The sequence below is a fragment of the Triplophysa dalaica genome, chromosome 10 (genome assembly GCF_015846415.1).
Source record: "Triplophysa dalaica isolate WHDGS20190420 chromosome 10, ASM1584641v1, whole genome shotgun sequence".
NCBI classification, from domain to species: Eukaryota; Metazoa; Chordata; class Actinopteri; order Cypriniformes; family Nemacheilidae; genus Triplophysa; species Triplophysa dalaica.
Window position 1 is genome coordinate 3,439,601 of NC_079551.1, and position 19,778 is coordinate 3,459,378.

The 19,778-nt window shown below is 38.5% G+C and overlaps 3 protein-coding genes across 3 annotated transcripts; 1 reads left to right on the forward strand and 2 right to left on the reverse strand.

The window, feature by feature from the left end:
* Window positions 1-2,343: 2,343 nt before the first annotated feature.
* Window positions 2,344-8,013, reverse strand: LOC130430721 (uncharacterized). Its single transcript, XM_056759866.1, has 10 exons — window positions 7,877-8,013; window positions 7,252-7,578; window positions 6,164-6,502; window positions 5,496-5,621; window positions 5,004-5,147; window positions 4,762-4,866; window positions 3,764-3,862; window positions 3,445-3,537; window positions 3,008-3,334; window positions 2,344-2,461 (listed from the first exon to the last, which is right to left on the reverse strand). Exons 1-10 carry the CDS (start codon window positions 7,920-7,922, stop codon window positions 2,412-2,414), a joined length of 1,656 nt encoding a protein of 551 aa, XP_056615844.1. The 5' UTR covers window positions 7,923-8,013; the 3' UTR covers window positions 2,344-2,411.
* A 371-nt stretch (window positions 8,014-8,384) lies between these two features.
* LOC130429856 (uncharacterized) lies at window positions 8,385-11,661 on the forward strand. Its single transcript, XM_056758681.1, has 4 exons — window positions 8,385-8,396; window positions 8,507-8,575; window positions 8,629-8,977; window positions 9,965-11,661. Exons 1-4 carry the CDS (start codon window positions 8,385-8,387, stop codon window positions 10,282-10,284), a joined length of 750 nt encoding a protein of 249 aa, XP_056614659.1. The 3' UTR covers window positions 10,285-11,661.
* Window positions 11,662-15,967: 4,306 nt separating this feature from the next.
* Window positions 15,968-18,130, reverse strand: LOC130429857 (uncharacterized). Its single transcript, XM_056758682.1, has 6 exons — window positions 18,109-18,130; window positions 17,926-18,054; window positions 17,091-17,177; window positions 16,821-16,916; window positions 16,394-16,714; window positions 15,968-16,008 (listed from the first exon to the last, which is right to left on the reverse strand). The coding sequence occupies exons 1-6, from the start codon at window positions 18,128-18,130 to the stop codon at window positions 15,968-15,970; spliced, it is 696 nt and encodes a 231-aa protein (XP_056614660.1).
* Window positions 18,131-19,778: the final 1,648 nt, after the last annotated feature.

The following is a 19,778-nucleotide window of genomic DNA, read 5'->3' on the forward strand; positions in this document are numbered from 1 at the left end:
ATGTGTTTTTATTGCATTTACACAGACATTTACAACATTGCAATGTTCGCCCGCAACCGCGGGGGAAAACTGATGCAAACAGCGGCGTTTGGGGGCCACCGGAACGCTCACAAACTCTCTCCTCCTCTTTATAGGTCCGTCAGGATGACGGCTTGGCAGACGATGACGCTCCGCCGTCGTGGCGCGGCGGTCCTCTCTGCGGTCCTCCCTTCGGCCCGTACCTCTTCTTAGGCGGGCCCGACCATTGTTTAGGCCGTGCATCCGGCTCACGACCTCGAGAAGCCTGGGCGGAAGCAGCGTGCTGTTTGGTCGGCCTCTGCGCGGAGTGCGACGCGGATGAAGAACGGGCTCTAGGAGACGGTTGATAAGAGCGTCGCGGGAGCACGTGACTCATGGCCTTGGCGCGCTTTTGCGTCTCCCCGAAGCGCTCCACCACCGACTCCACGACGTCACCAAAGAGGCCGGAGGGAGTGATCGGGGCGTTGAGGAGAGACTTACGGTCAGCGTCTTTCAGGTCCGCCAACGTAAGCCAGAGATGACGGTGTAGGACGACCATGAACCCCATGGATCGGCCGATAGCTTGTGCGGTCCGCTTCGTTGCCATCAGAGCGAAGTCGGTCGCTGCCCTCAGATCCCTCGTGGCGTCCGCCTCCAGGCTGCCGCTATCCAGCGACTGAAGGATTTTAGCCTGGAACACCTGCAGCACCGCCATTGCGTGCAAAGCGGAAGCGGCTTCTCCGGCGGATGCGTAAGCCTTACCGGCGAGATGAGCGGTAAACCTGCACGGCTTCGACGGCAGGCCTGGGTCCGAGCCCAGCGAGGTGGTAGAAGGGCACAAATGAGCGGCGAGGGTCTCCTCGACGGGTGGCATGCGCACGTAACCGTGGGCCTCCGCTCCGACCACGTGGGCGAACATGGATTGCATAGCGGCGTGAACGCGCGCCGACTGAGGAGCAGACCACGATTTCACCACGTGCTCGTGGACATCTGGAAAGAATGGCGCACTCCTCTTTGATGTGGCCTGACGGCGGCCCGCCTGAAGGTACCACGAGTCGAGCTTACTTTTTGCCGGCTCCTCAGGTGAACTCCAGGTGATGTCGAGCTCGCTGACGGCCTTCTCGAGGACCCTCATGAACTCCTCGTGGAGGTCCGGGGTGCTCTCTAGGTCGGGGCGATCCCGCTCCGACCCTGCCCAGTCCTTGTCTGAAGCCGAGATGGACATGGAGTCGTCGTCCTCCTCAGCGCCGAAGGAAACGGCGCCCAAGACGGAAGGCGGGGGACGAAGACTCTCGTCGACGTAGAGGACTGGGGAATGGGGTGACGGCAGAGGACAGCGGCCCGGAGCCGTGTCGTCGCCGCTCCCCCTTGGAGCGGGTAGACTCACCAGCGACTCGTTGGTGGCAGTGAGCCTTGACCCTATATTTCCACGAGCGATGTTCCTGCGAGTTCTCAAGACACGCGCCGGCAGGTCCGCACAGTGCGCGCAATCGGACTCGCAGAATGCAGCCTCCGCATGAGCCAGGCCCAGGCAGGCAATGCAGTGCTCGTGCGTATCCTGCGGGTCAATGGGACCCGCGCAAAGACGACAGTATGAAGCCATCGGATGCGGTGAAAAATATCCAGTTGCGTCTTCAACGATGGCAGCGTGAAAAAGAAGATTCTGAGGATTGTCGTCACATGCACTGTATTTATACTGTCTGGATTCGTCAGTATTTGCATACGGTTGCATTCTTGCGACAATTGGCCAGTTTTTTTACTGGCGTTATCCTATAAGATTTCAGGAAAAGTGAAAAAGAGGAGGAGTTTCATATGCGGTCTCCGCAATGTCGAAGTGACCGCTCTCGAAAGGGAACTGACGTTTCTGACTGATTTTATTGTCTATAACATGTCTTCAAGAATCATCTTCACAACTATAAATACAGAAATACAGATATAAAATCAATACTGTCTATATTCACACATTATCAAACAAGTCAAACTGATAATTTGCTCTGTGGTGAGAAACAAATACATAAAATTGAACGGCATATTACATTTACATTTACATTTAGTCATTTGGCAGACGCTTTTATCCAAAGCGACTTACAGTGCACTTATTACAGGGACAATCCCCCTGGAGCAACACGGAGTAAAGTGTCTTGCTCAAGGACACACTGGTGGTGGCTGCTGGGATCGAACCAGCAACCTTTGATTTACCAGTTCAGTGGTTTAACCCACTAGACCACCATCTCCATTTTAACATTAGAAGCGACTGAATATTGTTTTACTGTTCATCAAAAACTTGATATTCATTTGTCAGGAATGTAACGTACCACACAGATCATGAAACAGTAAAAAAGATTTTTACTGTATATGTCGATGAGTGATGTTGAGCATCTATGAGCTGATCAGACATCTTCTGCTTCATTCAGTTAAGATTTCACAACCATCAAAGATTCATTTTCTAGCATTCCTGCTGAATCTGTCAGAAAACAAACAAAATCACAAAAATCAGGAACTCTTCTTACACAAAACATAATAAAACTTCACTTTAAAACTTCCAGTTTATTCTGTCAAGTCATTTAAAAAAAGGATAATTTAAAGAGATGTTCATTTACATTGTGCATGATACAAACAGTTAATAGTCCAAACAGTGCAAATATTTATGCTAAGCTTAATTCTAACAAATGATGTTAATTTATCTGCATGGAAAATGTAACACATCAGTTTAATTACTTTTTTGGGTGTAACTTCTCTTATATCATTTTCATATTGTGTACAATTAAATCATTTCTTTACTCTCCCCTAATAATTCTCGCTCCAATTTTTTATTTCAAATGTGGTCATTCCAGTCCAGTGTCTATTGAATTTCAATAAAATCAAACCTCATGAGTGACAAAGTCATGCAAAAGTACTGTGAAAGACTGACAGCAGCTACACACATCTAGAAATAGCACTTTTAAATCAGGAAACGCACTCTGAAATGGATCTACAGCTGCGGACAAAATTAAGAGACCAAGTCACTTACCATAGAAAATAACATTGAATTGAGAATATGACTGTCCTCCAGAGATGATAAACAGAAAGAATGATTTCAATCGACTGTTGCTGCTCATCATTACTTTATACAGTCCAACGTCTTCTTTTCTCATGTTTCTGATGATCAGAGATCCAGTCTGGACATCCACCTGCAGTCTGTCTCTGAATCTCTCATCACTAGAGATCATGTTGTCCTTAATGAATTTGGCTATCACTTTATCTCTAAAGCTCAACTGGATAACATCATCTGACTGGAGTTCAGTAACACCGGTGGGTAGAAAGACAGATTCTCCTTCAAACATCAGCATTTTTTGAACTGTGACATTGGAGCACATACAAGAGAGAGAGAGAGAGTGAGAGTGAGAGAGTAACAAGTGAAGATTTCATTGAAACTCTTTGATAATAATGACGGTTCTCAAATGTTACCCTTTAGCTTTCCATAAGAACTCTTGCTGAAATGGTGAACCACAGCGAGAAGCATCAGTACCAGCAGGGTAATGTAAATATTTGCCAGATTACCTGCACATAACAAGAGTTTAGAAAATCCTGATTAAACAATTGAGGCAAAAATGGAGTGATCTCTTTAATTCTTATTGATAGATATATATAAAATGATATGGCCAACTTTGTTGAGTTTATGTAGACTGTACCAAGTGTGATACAACCTATCTTAAAAATTGAGAAAGACAGATTTAAATTATAACTTCAATAAATGAATCAAGTAGAAGTTGTAGATTAAATTTACCTTCCATTTGCTTTAGATCCATGAAACAGACTGAGTGAATCACAACAATAACCAGCAGGAGGAGCAGAAGCAGAAGGCCGAGGACACCAAGCCATATTCCTGTTTTAGGGAATTCATGAGATTGTCACCAAACTTGTTCAGTATAATGGCAAAACACTGAAGATGCTAAATTGTAAAAAGATATATTTCACCGACAGAATGTTACATATTGGCCCACTTTACAAAAAGCGGTAATTGATTGATATGTTCTGGTCACAAAAATGCAAAATTTCTGGGGCAAAATAAACAAAGTTTTATCGACACGTTTAAACATGAACATTCATCACACAAATCTCAACAATGGTGACAATCAATCATCAAACTAATTCAGATAAAAAGATCACCTGCAATGCATGCTGGGAGTCATGAATGAGTTTTGAACTATGATGTTACCCAGCATGCATTGCAGCATGAAGCTTTCTTTTGTTGATTGTCACCATTGTTGAGTTTCATACACTGATTCTTCATGTCTTATTGATTCAGTGATATCATTTTCCTCTAAAACATCAGATAATGTTAACAATACCACAACAATCTCACAAACAACATATCAACCCCCAACTTCACATTGACTACACTGGATCCTGATGGACCCTCGTTTCCTTAACGCAAGAAAATATCTAACAATACGATTTCTACAGGAAAAGAAAATCAAACATTGACCAGAGACATTTCAAATCATATCTCTGCTCGCTCTTTCCTCAAGTCATCACTAGCCTGTCCAAAAATCACTTTCAATTATCAAATAAAACTTCACTGGGGCAAAATGTTGTTTTTCAATGCAGGAAAAACCATGATGGCGGTTTTCTTTAGCAAACATTACAAAGTTTTGCAATGAGAAGTTTCATATGAGAAATTCCTTTACATTTACATCCCCAGTTAAATATAAACTAAAACATCTTACACCATGTAATATGAACATTGTCTTCTCCACTCTATTAGTTTTAAGTCATACCTACCCCTTTGATTTTGTAGAGAGATCCTTTGGAAAACCTCAATCCCAACCAAAAACGGCAGCATCAGTAGAACACCCAATAAAACTGCTAAAGATGTTGAAGATGTATCTGTAATGACAGAGAGAGAGACGCTCAAGGTCAGTGTTGTTCGGAGGAACAGTCAGGTAACTAAATCTGTAAATAAACATATGGAAATCTTATAAACAATGTTTTGTCCTGTTGTCTCAGTTGAAGATTAAACTTACAATTTATTTCCATTAGATAAGGAGTCATAATGTTATAAGTCCCAACAACAAACAGCAGCACCAGCAGAAGTAGAAGCACCCTCACCACGCAGTGAAAGACAACAACACAAATTCCACTTTTATCACCTGCAGATTTACATGATGCTGTAATGATAGAGACACAACATATATGAGTTAAACCCTGAAGTGTGATAACACACATCATGCAATCATCACTATCAATCGATCCTACACCGAGTGAACCTCCTCGATGTGTGCTTCAAAGCACAATGGCATTATTTGCAGTTTAACTTGCACTTCGTGAACCAGAAAGAGCACGAAAACATTGAGGATAATACAAATCACATTTATATTCTCTACATCTCCAGTAAAATGAGCTTCTTGATGAGGTTTTGTATTTATGATTATTTAAAATAACATAACCTGAATTTGCATTGTTGTGTAGTGGTTCTGTATCACTGCTATATTGCACTAGGAGAAGGTTAAACTTACCTATAATCAGTCTTAGACCAGAGATGTTGTGGCGACATTGATACACACATATAGCCATCAGTACCAGGAGGAAAATAAACAGCAGCAAACAATATACAGCAAGTGCAGGTTCTGAAAACGGAGGTCCTGTAAAGAGAGAGAGAGAAAGACGGTCAGGATCCATAATAAATACACACATAGAGCTGAAGATTTACCACAAGATTAACCCTGTGATGTACTGAAACAAGTGACGCTCAAAATATTACAATATGATACTTCAGATATAATCTGAAAATAAACTTCATGATTGTAATGTTCTTTAGGAGATACAGAGGAATTTAAACGACTTGATTTTACCACGTTTGACTTTTTTCTACTGTTGTTTCATCTCTCATTATAACCTCAATGTGATTGGAGTAGACATGTATCTGATCAGCCAATAGGAGTCATTGGAATGTAAATGTGGAGTGTCATTGGTTGACATTCATCTGATGTAAGCTGCAGAAGTAACTTAACTTCTTAACTTAACTTATAAAGGCACCTATTTTCACCGAGAAGAAAGTTTTGAATTTTGAAAGTCAAAGTATGTTTTCACAGTAATCTCTCAAATAAAAGAGATCAATATTTGATTCTTATCATATGGTACCGACAACTTATGACTGTTAATATATGAGAAATGAGAAGCTCACCATCAAAATAAACACTGAAGGTCTTGTATAATATCTGATTGTTGTTATTAATCTTCAGTTTATAAAGTCCAGAATCTGATGATCTGACATCACTGATGGTGAGAGATCCAGTCTGATCATCCAGCTTCAGTCTGCTTCTGAATCCCTCAACATCATATATTGAGATCTTATTGTCTTCTTTATCTTCTTTAGCTATGAGAAGACCTTCATCTCCAAACCTCCACAGTATCAGTGAATCATTCTGTATGTCATTAAGATCATGGTCTAGAGTCACACATTCTCCCTCAGTCACTGCCACTGACTTCACCTCATCTGTAGCACTGATAAAACGTGGAGAATCTAAAGACACAGACAAAGATGACATGTAGAGACCTGAATTCATAGTCGTGTGATCATCTATAGACGAGTCAGAATTAATCAAACAATAGAACAGAACCCCTGACACTGCTAATGTGATAACGTCATCAGTTTGCTATACAAGTGTCCAGATAAACAATCACAGATTAAAACAGAAAATAGATCCATTGAACAGACAGACTGGGTAACAGACAAAAACCAGACAGACAAGTTAAACATGACTAGTGTCATACAAGAAATAATCACAAACGGGTTGGGGTGTGATAATAAAAATAATAAAAAATATAAATAAAAATCAAAACTGTGATGTATCATCTTCAGTGTAGTCATCTGTTGCCAAGAATTTTTCAGAAATGTTTCTTGTCATTTTATCAAGACATTTTTTGAGTGAAGGAGTTCCCATCGTTTATCTGATCATTTACGCTGCTCTATCTTTATTATTCACTCAAAGTCATTTATTTTAAAAACACTCTTATTTCATAAAATGTTTGCGTAATGAAGAAAAGTTGATCTTTGCAGAATAACATCTTAAATCTACGAATCTGATTTCAGACATTTGCCAAATTCACTCAAGGGTTCTAAAACGTTTGACTGGTAGCATCCATGAACAGTTATTTTGTATCAATGTCTTCATTGAATCTGTATAACATTAAGAAAATCCTTAATGTTCAGTTCAATTTTTTAATTGAATTAAACATGTAAATTACATACAAAAATACATTTATGCTCACCATTGACAGTAACTCTGAATCTCTTGTATATTGTTGCAATGGAAGGGATGACCTCTGCTTCATAGAGTCCAGTGTGTTTGATTTTCATGTTCTTGATGGTGAGATCTCCAGTCTGATGATTCACCTGAAGTCGGTCTCTGAATCTCACATCAGTATAATCTAGATTAATGGTTTTATCTGCATAAATTCTAACTAGTAAACTCTTGGAGTCCTCTTCTCCAACTGTCCATCTTATCTTTGAAACTCTCTTCATATCAGTAAGATTAGTGTGTAGAGTAACAGAATCTCCCTCCATCACTGACATCTCCACTTCATCACCAAACACACCTGAACAACACAAACACAAAACATTAGTGCAGAGAAAACTTTACGAACAATATTTTTCGGTTACCATAGAAGCCACAAATCTACCATTGACTTACTAGAGGAAGAATACAGCTCATTTGGTAATATTAAATGTTAAATGCATAAAGAGTTTACCTTATAGAATCCGTTTTTTACCATAAAATCTAGTTTATTCGTTCATAACTGAAAACAACACTTTGTGACCCTTTGTTGCAAGATAGACAGTAACACACTTCGTGAAGTGAAAGCGAAAGTATAAAAGATAAACTTAAATACTTACCGCATATTAGTAATAAAACAATACTGAGCGTTAAAATACCCTTCATATTTCTCTCAATTCCACTTACAGATAATTGAATAAAGATTCAGTCGAAATCTATACATAAATCTAATGGGTATTTCGTCGCATTCGCTAGTTCGCTTTTGGTGAGCGCGAGATCATTTCCCGTGGCCGGATGCTCAACATTTTTTGTGAGTCAACATGAAAGCTTTGAAGAGATTTTGGCTTAACAGATACGCCTGTACAGACTTATTTTATGATCAATGTGTCTGTTTAATATTGTATTCAGAATAAAACAATATTTATCAACATTGCTCTTTTGAACTGTTCTTAAATCTTCTCATTTTATAAAACATAAAGACATCCAATGTGTTAATCTATGGCAATGTACATTAAGCAGTCCCTAACCAACAATATGTAAAAATGTGTCTACATTACGCACAGAAATGAAAGGTTGAACACAAAGATTGATGTAAACATTTATTAAATCATCAAACAATAGTTCGAGATGCATTTCCACGTCCGTCACACGCATCTACTTCACAAGACTAATGTATTCTACATCTCCACGTTTTGTGGCATGCAGTGGAAGAGACATTCCATCTCTAATTTTCTCCCTTTTTTTGATAGAAGCAACAACACAACATCTTCTACGTTTGCTTGTCGAGCCGCAGCCTTCAAGACGCCATTCTGAATGATGTGACGTAATTCCGGAAAAGTTCCTAATTCTCTTCTACTTCCTGCGGATTCAGTACGATTTGGCTTGGGCGCCCCCTGTCGTTTCAAAGAATATCTCAACGTCGAACGCGGAGTTGCGCACGCGGTCACCGGAGGCTCGCAAGGCGGAGTTTTGCTACACGTTAAATATAATTACAATCATATGTAAGTACACTATCATAGCTGAAATATATGTGTTTGAGAATAAAACAAAGTCATTGGATAAAGAAAGAGCTGATGGGAGATTCAGAGACAGACTGAAGCTGGATGTTCAGAGCGTTTCTCTCATCATCACACACATCAGAATCACAGACTCTGGACTTTATCACATCACCATCAGAGGACAAGAGAAGCCGCTCAAGAGATTCAACATTACTGTATATAGTAAGTACAGAATTTACTCTATTATATATATGCTCACCATTAAATGTTTTATGTAAGACATTATTATAATTATTTCGAATATTTTAATAGATGTTTTTTCTATTGTTATTTTCTTATCTTCAACACATTATTATTCTGCCTTATATATTTTTTTCTACATTCAATATAAATACATTATATATATTATTATTATCCCTTATATATATATATATATATATATATATATATATATATATATATATATATATTCTTTGTTCTCCAATGATCTTCTCAACTCCAGTCCTCAGGCCCCCCCTGACAGAATACTTTGGATGTCTCCCTATTGAACACCTGAACAAGTTAATGAGATAATGAAGATTGAGTCATTAATGATGAACAGGTGATGTTAACAAACACAATCACTAGAATAAAAACCATAATAGTTTTAAGCTTTCATTAAGTGTGGCTCTTACCCTTGATTTATTATGTTACATTTTTTGCTAGCAGAAATAGTTTGATTCTGAAGCATATTTATAAGAGCCTGACAAAAGACAAAATTATTTCGTCCTGGTGTTGGTAATAGCTGTGCAAATGTTGGTTGATTTCTGGTGTGTCACAACATTTGTCAGAATTAAATCCCCCTTATTTGTATCTGTCTTATAACAATTTAAGAAGGTTTCATTCCAACAATTTTGTCTTTTGTATGGCTGTTCAGAAACACACTATAACAGCTGATATAAAAAATAAATCAAGGGTAAGAGCCCCACTAAAGGAAACATTATTATGGTTTTTGAACTTATGATGTTTTCTTCAGCGATTAACATCACCTGTTCATCATTATTGATCAATCATCACTTCATTATCTCATTAACTTGTTCATGTGTTCAATAGGGAGACATCCAAAATATTCTGTCAGGTGGGGCCTGAGGACTGGAGTTGAGAACCACTGACATATACAATCAAAGAAAAATGAAAAACTAATAATTGTATTTATTATTTATTTTTCAGCTCGTCTTCCTGTTCCTGTCATCACTAGAGACTCTCTGCAAAACTCTTCTTCATCTTTAGAGTCAAATTGTTCAGTGTTGTGTTCAGTGATGAATGTGTCACATGTGAGTCTCTCCTGGTACAAAGGAAAGAGTTTATTGTCCAACATCAGTGTGTCTGAACACAGTAACATCAACATCTCTCTTCATCTGGAGTGTCTGGATGATTCTTACGGTTGTGTGCTGAACAATCCCATCACAAACCAGACTCAACACCTCAACACTGAAGACTGTCACAAGTGTTCAGGTACATCAGCTGTTTATTCTCGGATCCACACATAGTAAGTAAAACAGATCATATACATTAAGACGTTATTTTTGAGAGATTGTGATGAATCATAATTCAGCGGTTCCAAATCCATCCAAACAATCCTTCTGCTGTTGTGGTTTTACTGAAGCTGTGATCCGATTGGTCGTCTCTCCCCTGGTGGGTGTGGCTACTCTTGCTGTTCAGGGGCCCGTTCTTCGTACGTCGCTTATTACATCCGAGATCAAATGACACATCCAAGATAATATCATCGTGCTAATCATGATCCGGCTAATTGGGTTCTTCGAACACACCTGCCGCTTATGATTAGTATCGCTGGATTGAGTTATCTGAGATAAATGCGCGTTCTTGCGCTTGTTTAAAAGGGGATATGTATCGATAGTAGAAACAATGATCAGCAACGCTGCTATTGGCTGCTCATCATGACAAAAGAGCGCGCTCAGTTTTTCAACGCAGCAGAGCAAGAATTATTACTGGAAGGGTTTGCTTACAGTAATAATTTGAAAAAATAATTAAAACGCCAGGAGAGAGGTCTGGCAAAAAGTAGCAGACAAATTAAATGCGTAAGTGTTCCATGTTATGGTTATATCACTTACTATTACAGTATATAGTCTTATTTTAATAATTTCATATATATTTCAATTTCCGTAAATAATTTGTTGCTGCGTTAAATTATGTCTATATTCCAAATGGCTTGTACAGTCATTTCGACAAATAGATATTGAGTCAATTTCTTTGACTTGTGAAGGTGAAAGCTGTATAACTAATGTCATTTTTTTGCAATTTGATATTGATCATATTTTCTCCTTGTGTATTGTAATGCCATTGAGTTCTCCTCTTTTGTGTAGTTTTGCATAATACACCAACACTTTTATCTGTTCCCAGGAAAGTGGTGTCTGAAATATGTACAGTGAGTGGACATTTCTAACTTTACATCAAAAGGAAAGAAAGTGCACTTTGTAATACCCATTTTTCTTTTGCACAGGCCAGTGAAGAAACCCCCTCAGATGTTTGTCCTTTGGAGGAATTACTTGTAAGTGCACAAATAACTTTATGTAATTTATAGGTGTGGACACATTATTTCTGACTGCAATATGAGTTGCAGGAGGAAACGCCTACAGCACAGAGGTGGGCAGTCTACTTTTCCTTTTTCTGTTGCATGAGGCTTGTTGAGTTTTTTTTTTTTTAATGGCACAGGGGGATATCCGTACCCTATATAAACGGAATCTTCAATATAAAATTGAGTATTTTGCTCTTAAAAAAAACAAAATTAAGGGAAGAAATTGAACTTGACACCTTAAAGAAGAAAAAACTGGCACTAGAGATTGAGTTGCCTCAAAATAATCTTCTCAGTAAGTGCTTAAACACTATTTTTCACAAAGAGTACTATTGCTGCCCTTGGATAACTATGTATATATATATATATCTTATTGCAGGCAAAAGATGACCATCACTGGCTTTTCTTGAGAAACAATAATTGAAATAAAACTCCATGAACTAAGCATGTTGTCTTCTATTATTCATTTAATGAAAGTTTATGTGTAAAAGAAAGAATTCATAAAATGGTGTTCCACAATTCTGTCCCGTGCAGCTCTGCCACTAGGTTGGTCCAAGTGCACTGGCTGGAGGTCATCATCAGGCTGCACCTCCACCACAGAGGTCCTCTCCTTTCTGATGGTGGCAATATTGTGGAAGATGGCACATGCAACAATAATGTCACAGGCCCTGTCAGGTGCATACCTCAGACCCTTAAAAAGACACTGAAATCTTCCTTTAGTTGGCCAAAGGTCATTTCAATGCGTGGCCTTGTCCTGGCTAGAGCTGCATTGTAACAGGTTTGTGGTCCAGGGTTTGGGTCGGGGAATGGCGTCATGAAGTACTGCCTGCCTGAAGGCATAGCCCCTGTCGCCAAACAGGATCCCATCGTAAGCACCTGGAAAAATGCAGTTTTGTTAGGCTCAGAATAAAATTATGTAATACAGTGAGTTTTAAATAATTTTTCCTTACCACGTTCTAATAATGTGCATAAATGTGACTCTCTGAAAATCCTGGAGTCATGCACAGAACCAGGCCATGTGGCTTCCACATTTGTGATGTGGAACATGGAGTCACACACCATCTAAAATATTTGTAATCACTCAACTGCATACTTTTTGATTACATAACTTTTATTTATTTATTACTTATCTGGAATATGAATAATTGTTGTAGTAATTTACTTGCACATTTACACTGTGAAATCCCTTTCGGTTCAAAAAATCCCCTTCATTTGGGCCAGGTGGGGCCTTGATGGGGACCTGTGTGCAGTCTATGGCACCAATAACGTTAGGGGAGCCTGAGGAACAAATACTGTAAGTCCTAGGCTACTTTTTGGCATGATCATGATTCCATGATCTTCATTAACAATTATAATGTACCTGCAGTTGCAAAAAAAATCTGCTTTACAGCCTGTGGTCTTAAGTGGCTTGGAAATACCACAAAGCCCCCTAAAAACTGTTTGAGTGACAGATAAACTTTGCGAGTGGCACGACATACAGCACTTTTACCCACGTTTTCTGCATCTCCAATAGTGTAAAGGAAAGTGCCACTCGCAAAGAATCGCAAAGCTATACAAACTGTTTGTGCAGTTGTTAAAGTCCGACTGCGACGAGTCCAACATTTAACGTGTGGCTCCAACAAGTTGATAATGTAGATACACCCTCCCGAGAAAAACGATATCTCTCAATCAGTAGATTATCGCGCTGCGCTAAAGGATCCTGTCGATATTGCAAAACGCGATAAATTCGAAAAGCTCTTCGAATTATTCTGGCACCTTCAGCAACGGATTCCTGACGTAAAAACGGACAAGACATGTCTGCGAAAGACTTCCCATATCACCTCCGCTTATAAAGCAGCAATCTAATCCTGTTTACATGAAGTAAGCCTGCTCCCGAGCAGGTTCAAGCTTACGGACCTGTTGCTATGACAGCAAGTCCAGGATGAGCTTCGAAGAACCAAACAATCCAAGATCATGCCAAATCGTCAACAATCAAATCCAGCTAACCGAGTTAGCGACGTACGAAGAACGGGCCCCAGGTTTATGATGTCAGAGCCAGAAGAGATGAACAGAAGAGATCAGACATTCAGTTCAATGAATGAATCTGTCATTCTGTAATCAGGATGATTGGACAGCAGTTCACAGTCAGTCTGCACTCTTAAAAAAGGTGCTTCAATTGATTCTTTGATGGCATAGTTTTTACTTTATATTACACAAACAATGAGGAATGTCAATAGTTAAGACTGTTAAGACATTAATTAAAATTACTTTAGAAAAAAATAACCTGTACACCTGTCAGTGTACATCGGTTGTACACTAGTAATTATAATGCATCATGGGATTGAATGAGTGCACTCAATAATGTCCACTATTAATTCAGATACCACTTAAAATGGATGTGCAATCTAAGAGTGCACTATATTAGGGTATTTATAGGGCAATTCGGACACAGCCAAACGTTATTCGTTGCATTAAACACCAACGCTCTGTGTCGGTTGGTCACTTGCACTTCCGCCACCTGCTGGACTGAATGAGAAGCTTCACACAAGAACACACTAAACATCATCTCAAATCTTTTTAAAAATAACATTCATTTCTTAAATGACACGAAATAAATTTTCAGTAGAAATAGAAATACTTTTATTTGTTTAGTATAAAATGGTTATCTTATTTACATCTAAATACATCAACACAGTAATAAAGTTCTAGAAAGTTCTAGAAAATATATTCTCTTAAATTAACTTCAGTAACTGTTTCCTTTGATACAGTTTCAGATTCAGCAGTAAACACACCGAAACACCGACACTAAAGGTGATTCTGTGTGTCTGTCTGTCTGCTTTACAGAAACCAAGATAAAATAAAATCAGGTGGAAGTTTGGATGTTTGAATTAATATTCAGAATACTAAGTAGTGTTGAATTTTGAACCCTTGTTGATAGAGTCTAAACATATATATATTTAAATATATAAATATAAATATATATAAAAAAAGGGAATGAATCAAATTCAAGACTTTGTTCTTGGTCTTCGTTCTGTACCCACAAGATCCATACGCTCTTTTTAACAAACAACATCTTGTAGTGCCATCCCAAAAAGGGAAAAAAGAAATAAAACGTAAATACCTACATAAATACAGTATATACATCACAATCACACAATATCAAATATGTTCAAACTGACGGAAACCAATATGGTTTAAATGTAACAAGATTCAGATCATTGATCAGTGTGAACTGAAAAAATTGTATAAGTTTGTTTCACTGTTCATTAACTCATTCCCAGCCAGCCTTTTTTTTTAAAAGTTGCCAGCCTATGCCAGCGTTTTTTAACATTTTCACCAAACTTTAATGGCTCACAGTAAAGGTTCTTCAAAAATGCATCACTTTGATTAAACAGCTGAGATAATTAACGTTTTTTGTCAAAGATTCCGCCCAGATTACACTCAGAACAATCATTAAAAACCGATTAAATATATATTTTCTAGGTTCCTGTACTTTTTACCAAAGGTGTGTAACAGTGCCACCTGCTGTACAACAGTACAAACACTGATTAACGTAATAACTCTTCTTTGGCCGGGAAATTGTTATATTAACAGAACAGATCATGATAGTAGTGAAATAGATTAGTTAGTGTAGATTGAAAGATGTTTAAACTGGTGTAGCCAGACTTTGGGAACTTTGGCCAATGCCCGCCCAATCGTATTCCATTTTTTGTCTGTCAGGTATTCAGGAGTATGCCAGGAGTTGGGTTTTAAGTAGTTTTTTGAATGTTGTGAGAGATGTGGTTGACCGGACAGAGTTAGGAAGAACGTCCCACCAGGAAGAAGTTGCGAAGCAGAATGAGCTGGAACGCGATTTACTGCGATTTAGAAGTCAATATAAGACGCCATTGGTTTGCTGAACACAGGGATTTTGATGGGGTGTAGGAGTGCAGGAGGGTGTGAAAGTAAGCCGGTGCAGATCCAGTGATGGTCCTGTAGGCAAGCATTAGTGACTTGAATCTGATACGGGCTTCGACCGGTAGCCAGTGTAGTGAGATGAAAAGGGGTGTCACATGAGCTAGTGAGTCAGTGTACATTATGTACATCACATGTACAAGTAACCGGTGTACATTCACAAACGGGTCAGAAGTTTACAGCAACAATGCTTTTGGTAAGCACCTGGATGGGAGACCGCCTGGGAAAGCTAGGTTGCTTCTGGAAGAAATGTTAGCCCAGCTGGGGTACTCGCCCCGTGGTCTGTATGGTCCCTAATGCCCCAGGAATCCTGGACGATTCCTTCCACTGGCCCTTGTCAATCATTGCCTCCTAATAATCCCAACCCTCTGAATTGTCTCTATCTCGTCCTCCTCTCCACCTACAGCTGGTATGTACCGTGGCTGCCGTCGCATCATCCAACTGGATGCTCCACACTGGTGGTGGTTGAGGAGAGACCCCCCTCATGTCATTGTAAAGCACTTTTGGCGTACAGGAAAACACAATAAAGCGCTATGTAAACGCCTCATTCATTCATTCATTCATAACAGAGAGTTTACCACTTCCATTAGATGGATTATTGATGTTTCCAGGTGTGTGCCAATTACATCAGATGTTCAGCCAATGGTCCGAGGCTGAGACCAAGTAATGTTGAGCATCTACTAACTATCTTCATTCAATAAAGAATTCTATACCATCGCAGATCCATTCTCTCTGATTACTGCTGAATCTGTCAGAAAACACAGAATCAAAGTAATTCAAAATACAATAGCTTTTATTTTTATAAAACTTTGCTTTAAAATTGTCTTGCTGTGTCAGTTGTCAAGTCAATTTATCTCACTCAATAGAAAAGAAAACAAATCAAATTAAAAGCTCTCATCTTGTATCCTTTTCTCTTGTGTACAATTACAGGATTTCTCAAAAATAGTAATATTAACATAATATTTACTTTTTTACTTGAAAAACCTACAAAGTAAATAAATAAAAAAACGTAACAAATAATAACAGTACATTAAATTTTTTTATAGGGTATATCATAAGTGCTGTATTCCATTCTTATAAATTAATATTGATGTTAACCCGGGAGTTTAATAATATCAATATAAGTTACTTACCTTTGACAATAACACTGAAATGCAAGTATAACTGCCCCCCACTGATGATGAACTGAAGGAATGATTTCAGTCGACTGCTGCTGCTGATCTTTACTTTATACAGTCCAGCGTCTTCTGTTCTGATGTTTGTGATGATGAGAGATCCAGTCTGAACATCCACCTGCAGTCTGTTTATGCATCTCTCTTCATCACTAGAGAACTTATTGAATGTGGCGATCACATCATTTTTAAAGCTCAACTGGATCACATCATCTGACTGGAGTTCAGTAACACCAATGGGAAGAAAGACAGATTCTCCTTCAAACACTGGCATTTGTTTAACTGTCACAGCAGCAGATATAAGAGAGAAACGCAAGAGAGAGAGTGAGAAAAATATACACATTATAACATTATATCTCTTATAGCATTAATGGTTTGTAAAAGTTACCCTTCATAAGCATTAGATAAATGTTCTTGCTGAAATGGTACATCACACCAAGAACCATCAGCACCAACAGGACGACGTATAATTTTGCCATATGACCTGAACGTAACAGAAGAGTTTAGAAAAGACTGAAGAGTCATATGAGGGAAACATAAATGCCGTCTGATCTGCTGTTTGTAAATAACATAGTTTGACACTTACAAGAAAACAATTCATGGAGAAACCCTTAAATGAATGATTTGGGGTAAGTAAAAGTAAGTAAATTAAACGTACCTTCCATATGCTTTAGATCAACGAACCCGACCGTGTAGATCACAACAAGCACAGGCAGCAGAAGGCAGAGGACACCAAGACATATTTCTGTTTCAATGAAATTCATGAGATTGTCACCAAACTGTTCATTAGGATAAAAAGACATTAAAGATGCTAAATTGTGGACAGATTTTTGACATTTCATATGGGATTGCCATGGCAATGCAATGAACTTTGTTTAAAAATGATTATTTTGTTATTGGTCCTTGCGAGGCAAAGCATGACTATTTTATACACTATATCTACTAAATATACAGATTTCCTGTAGCTCAGTGGTAAGAGCATCGCATTAACAACGCAAGGTTGAGGGTTCGATCCCAGGGGATTGAACATACCTATGTATAAATGTATAGGATAATGAAATGTAAGTTGCTTCGGATAAAAGCGTCTGCCAAATGTGCATAAATGTAAATTTCACACATGTTACATACTAAATTAAAATTTTGCTACATCACTTCAGTATTATATTAAAGCGATATTTCAGCGAAAAAAAAAAAATGTCTTCTCTATTAGTTGCAAGTCAAACCTACCCCTGTGTTTTTGTAGAGAGATCGTTTGGTAAACCTTAATCACAGCCAAAAACAGCAGCATTTGCAAAACACCGAATAAAACCGCTAAAGGTGTTGAAGAGTTATCTGTAATGATAGAGAGAGAGACGCCAAGATCAGTGTTGTTGGTGAGGAACAGTGCTTTACAGTAATGTACTGAAATTGGTAAATAAACATATGCAAACATCTCACATCTTGTAATATAAACAATGTTTTGTCTTGCTGTATCAGCTGAAGTTTAAACTTACCATCCGTTTGCTTTAGATCAAGGTTGTTAACGTAAGTGAAAGTCAAAACAAACAGCAGCACCTCCAGCAGCAACAGAAGCACCGTCACCACGTAGTAAAAGACAACAACACAGATTCCTCTTTTATCACCTGTAGATGTACATGATGCTGTAATGATAGAAACACAAGTGTTATTAGGCATACCCTGTAGTGTAATAATACACATCACGCTATGATGTTGTTAACAGGCCCTCATTCACTTGCATGGGTTGCAATAGAAGTGAATGGGGGGCTGTGTTGTTTGTTATCGACATTTTTCAAATAATCTTGTTTTGTGTTCTGCAGTAAAATGACAAGAGGGCGTGTGAATGATGACAACATTTTCATTTTGAAGATGAACGACTCCTTTAACTAAAAATAATATTAATAAAAAGTAATAAGTCGATTCCAGTTTTATTATATCATTTATTGACTCTGGTCACGGGGTTTCAGATTCCGGGTATTTTGTAGTCGACTCTGATTCTTGACTCCCACTCCCACACTGATTCAACTCTTTGACTCCATTTACTGTTATGCAAAGTTTGGAGACATTAAGAGTCGAGGAGTGAATTCTTTTGAAGTTGACTCCCCACCACTAGACTGTGTTCTTTACCACAGCTGCTGCAGGTAAACAGAATCGAGGCGAATTGTATCACTGGTATACTATAGTGAAACATCTTACACCATGTAATCAGAATACCACATTGTCTTGCTGTATTAGCAGTAAGTTAAACTTACCTATTATCTGCCCTAGACCAGAGGTTTTACGATGAGTTTGATATAAAGAAATTGCCAGCAGTACCAGGAGGGAAAGGAACAGGATCACCACGTATGTAACTACTACAGCTACTGAAAACGGAGCTTCTGTAAAGACAGAGAGAGACCGAAAAGATCCATATTAAATACACACATATTCCTCTTCACACAGCTGAACATTTACCACAAGTTTGACCCAGTTCTGTTATGATAAACATAAAATACACGCTAAAAATACCCAAATTTGATCTGATTTACACTTAAACTGCTTTCTCAGATCTGATATGAAACTAAACTTCGTGTCTGTAATGTTTTTCAGGAGATACAGAGCAGCACAGAATGACCATATTTGACTTTGATTTTAGGTACTATTTGATCTTGAGGGGGCAGGGGCTGTTACCTTTATTTTTGTTTCTGTTAGTATTACTATTATTATTATTAGGGGTCAATCCTCATCCTCAATAGGGGTGGCCAGATCCAATACTCAGTATCCGTATTAGTCCAATACTGGGCGAAAATGAGTGGGTGGAGTGGTCCAATACCATCAGCGAGACGTGAGCGTAAAGCGTGACATGCTCTGAGCTATCATGCTGCTTTGTAACAATGAAAATTGTAAAAAGTGCTATATAAATAAAGTTGAGTTGAGAAACGTACATACTTTTTGCCTCTGAAACCTTGATTTATGCCAATTCGAATGCACTATACGATGTCATTTTCATCATGAAAATTTCCCTGCCATTTTGAATTTAAAAAACAAACTACTTTTTCGTAATCCACCTACAAAATGTTTCAGACTTGCACGAATGTAGCTTTGGTATGTAGCATCTGGAGACTGTACTGACAAAAAGTGAATAAAAGCCAAAGGGTCATGTCATGTGGCTGTATCTTTGCAAAACTTTCATGTATTGACACAAAACTTGGGATGTATCATCACTGGAATATCTGCCTTATATGAATTTGGTGACAGTGCCACGTAGTGGTCAAACATTTTATTGTGTTCTAAGTGCCTTTTCCTATGTTTCTAAACTTTTCAAAATCTGATCATCTGACATGTCAACCATCAGTTCAAATTTTCACTT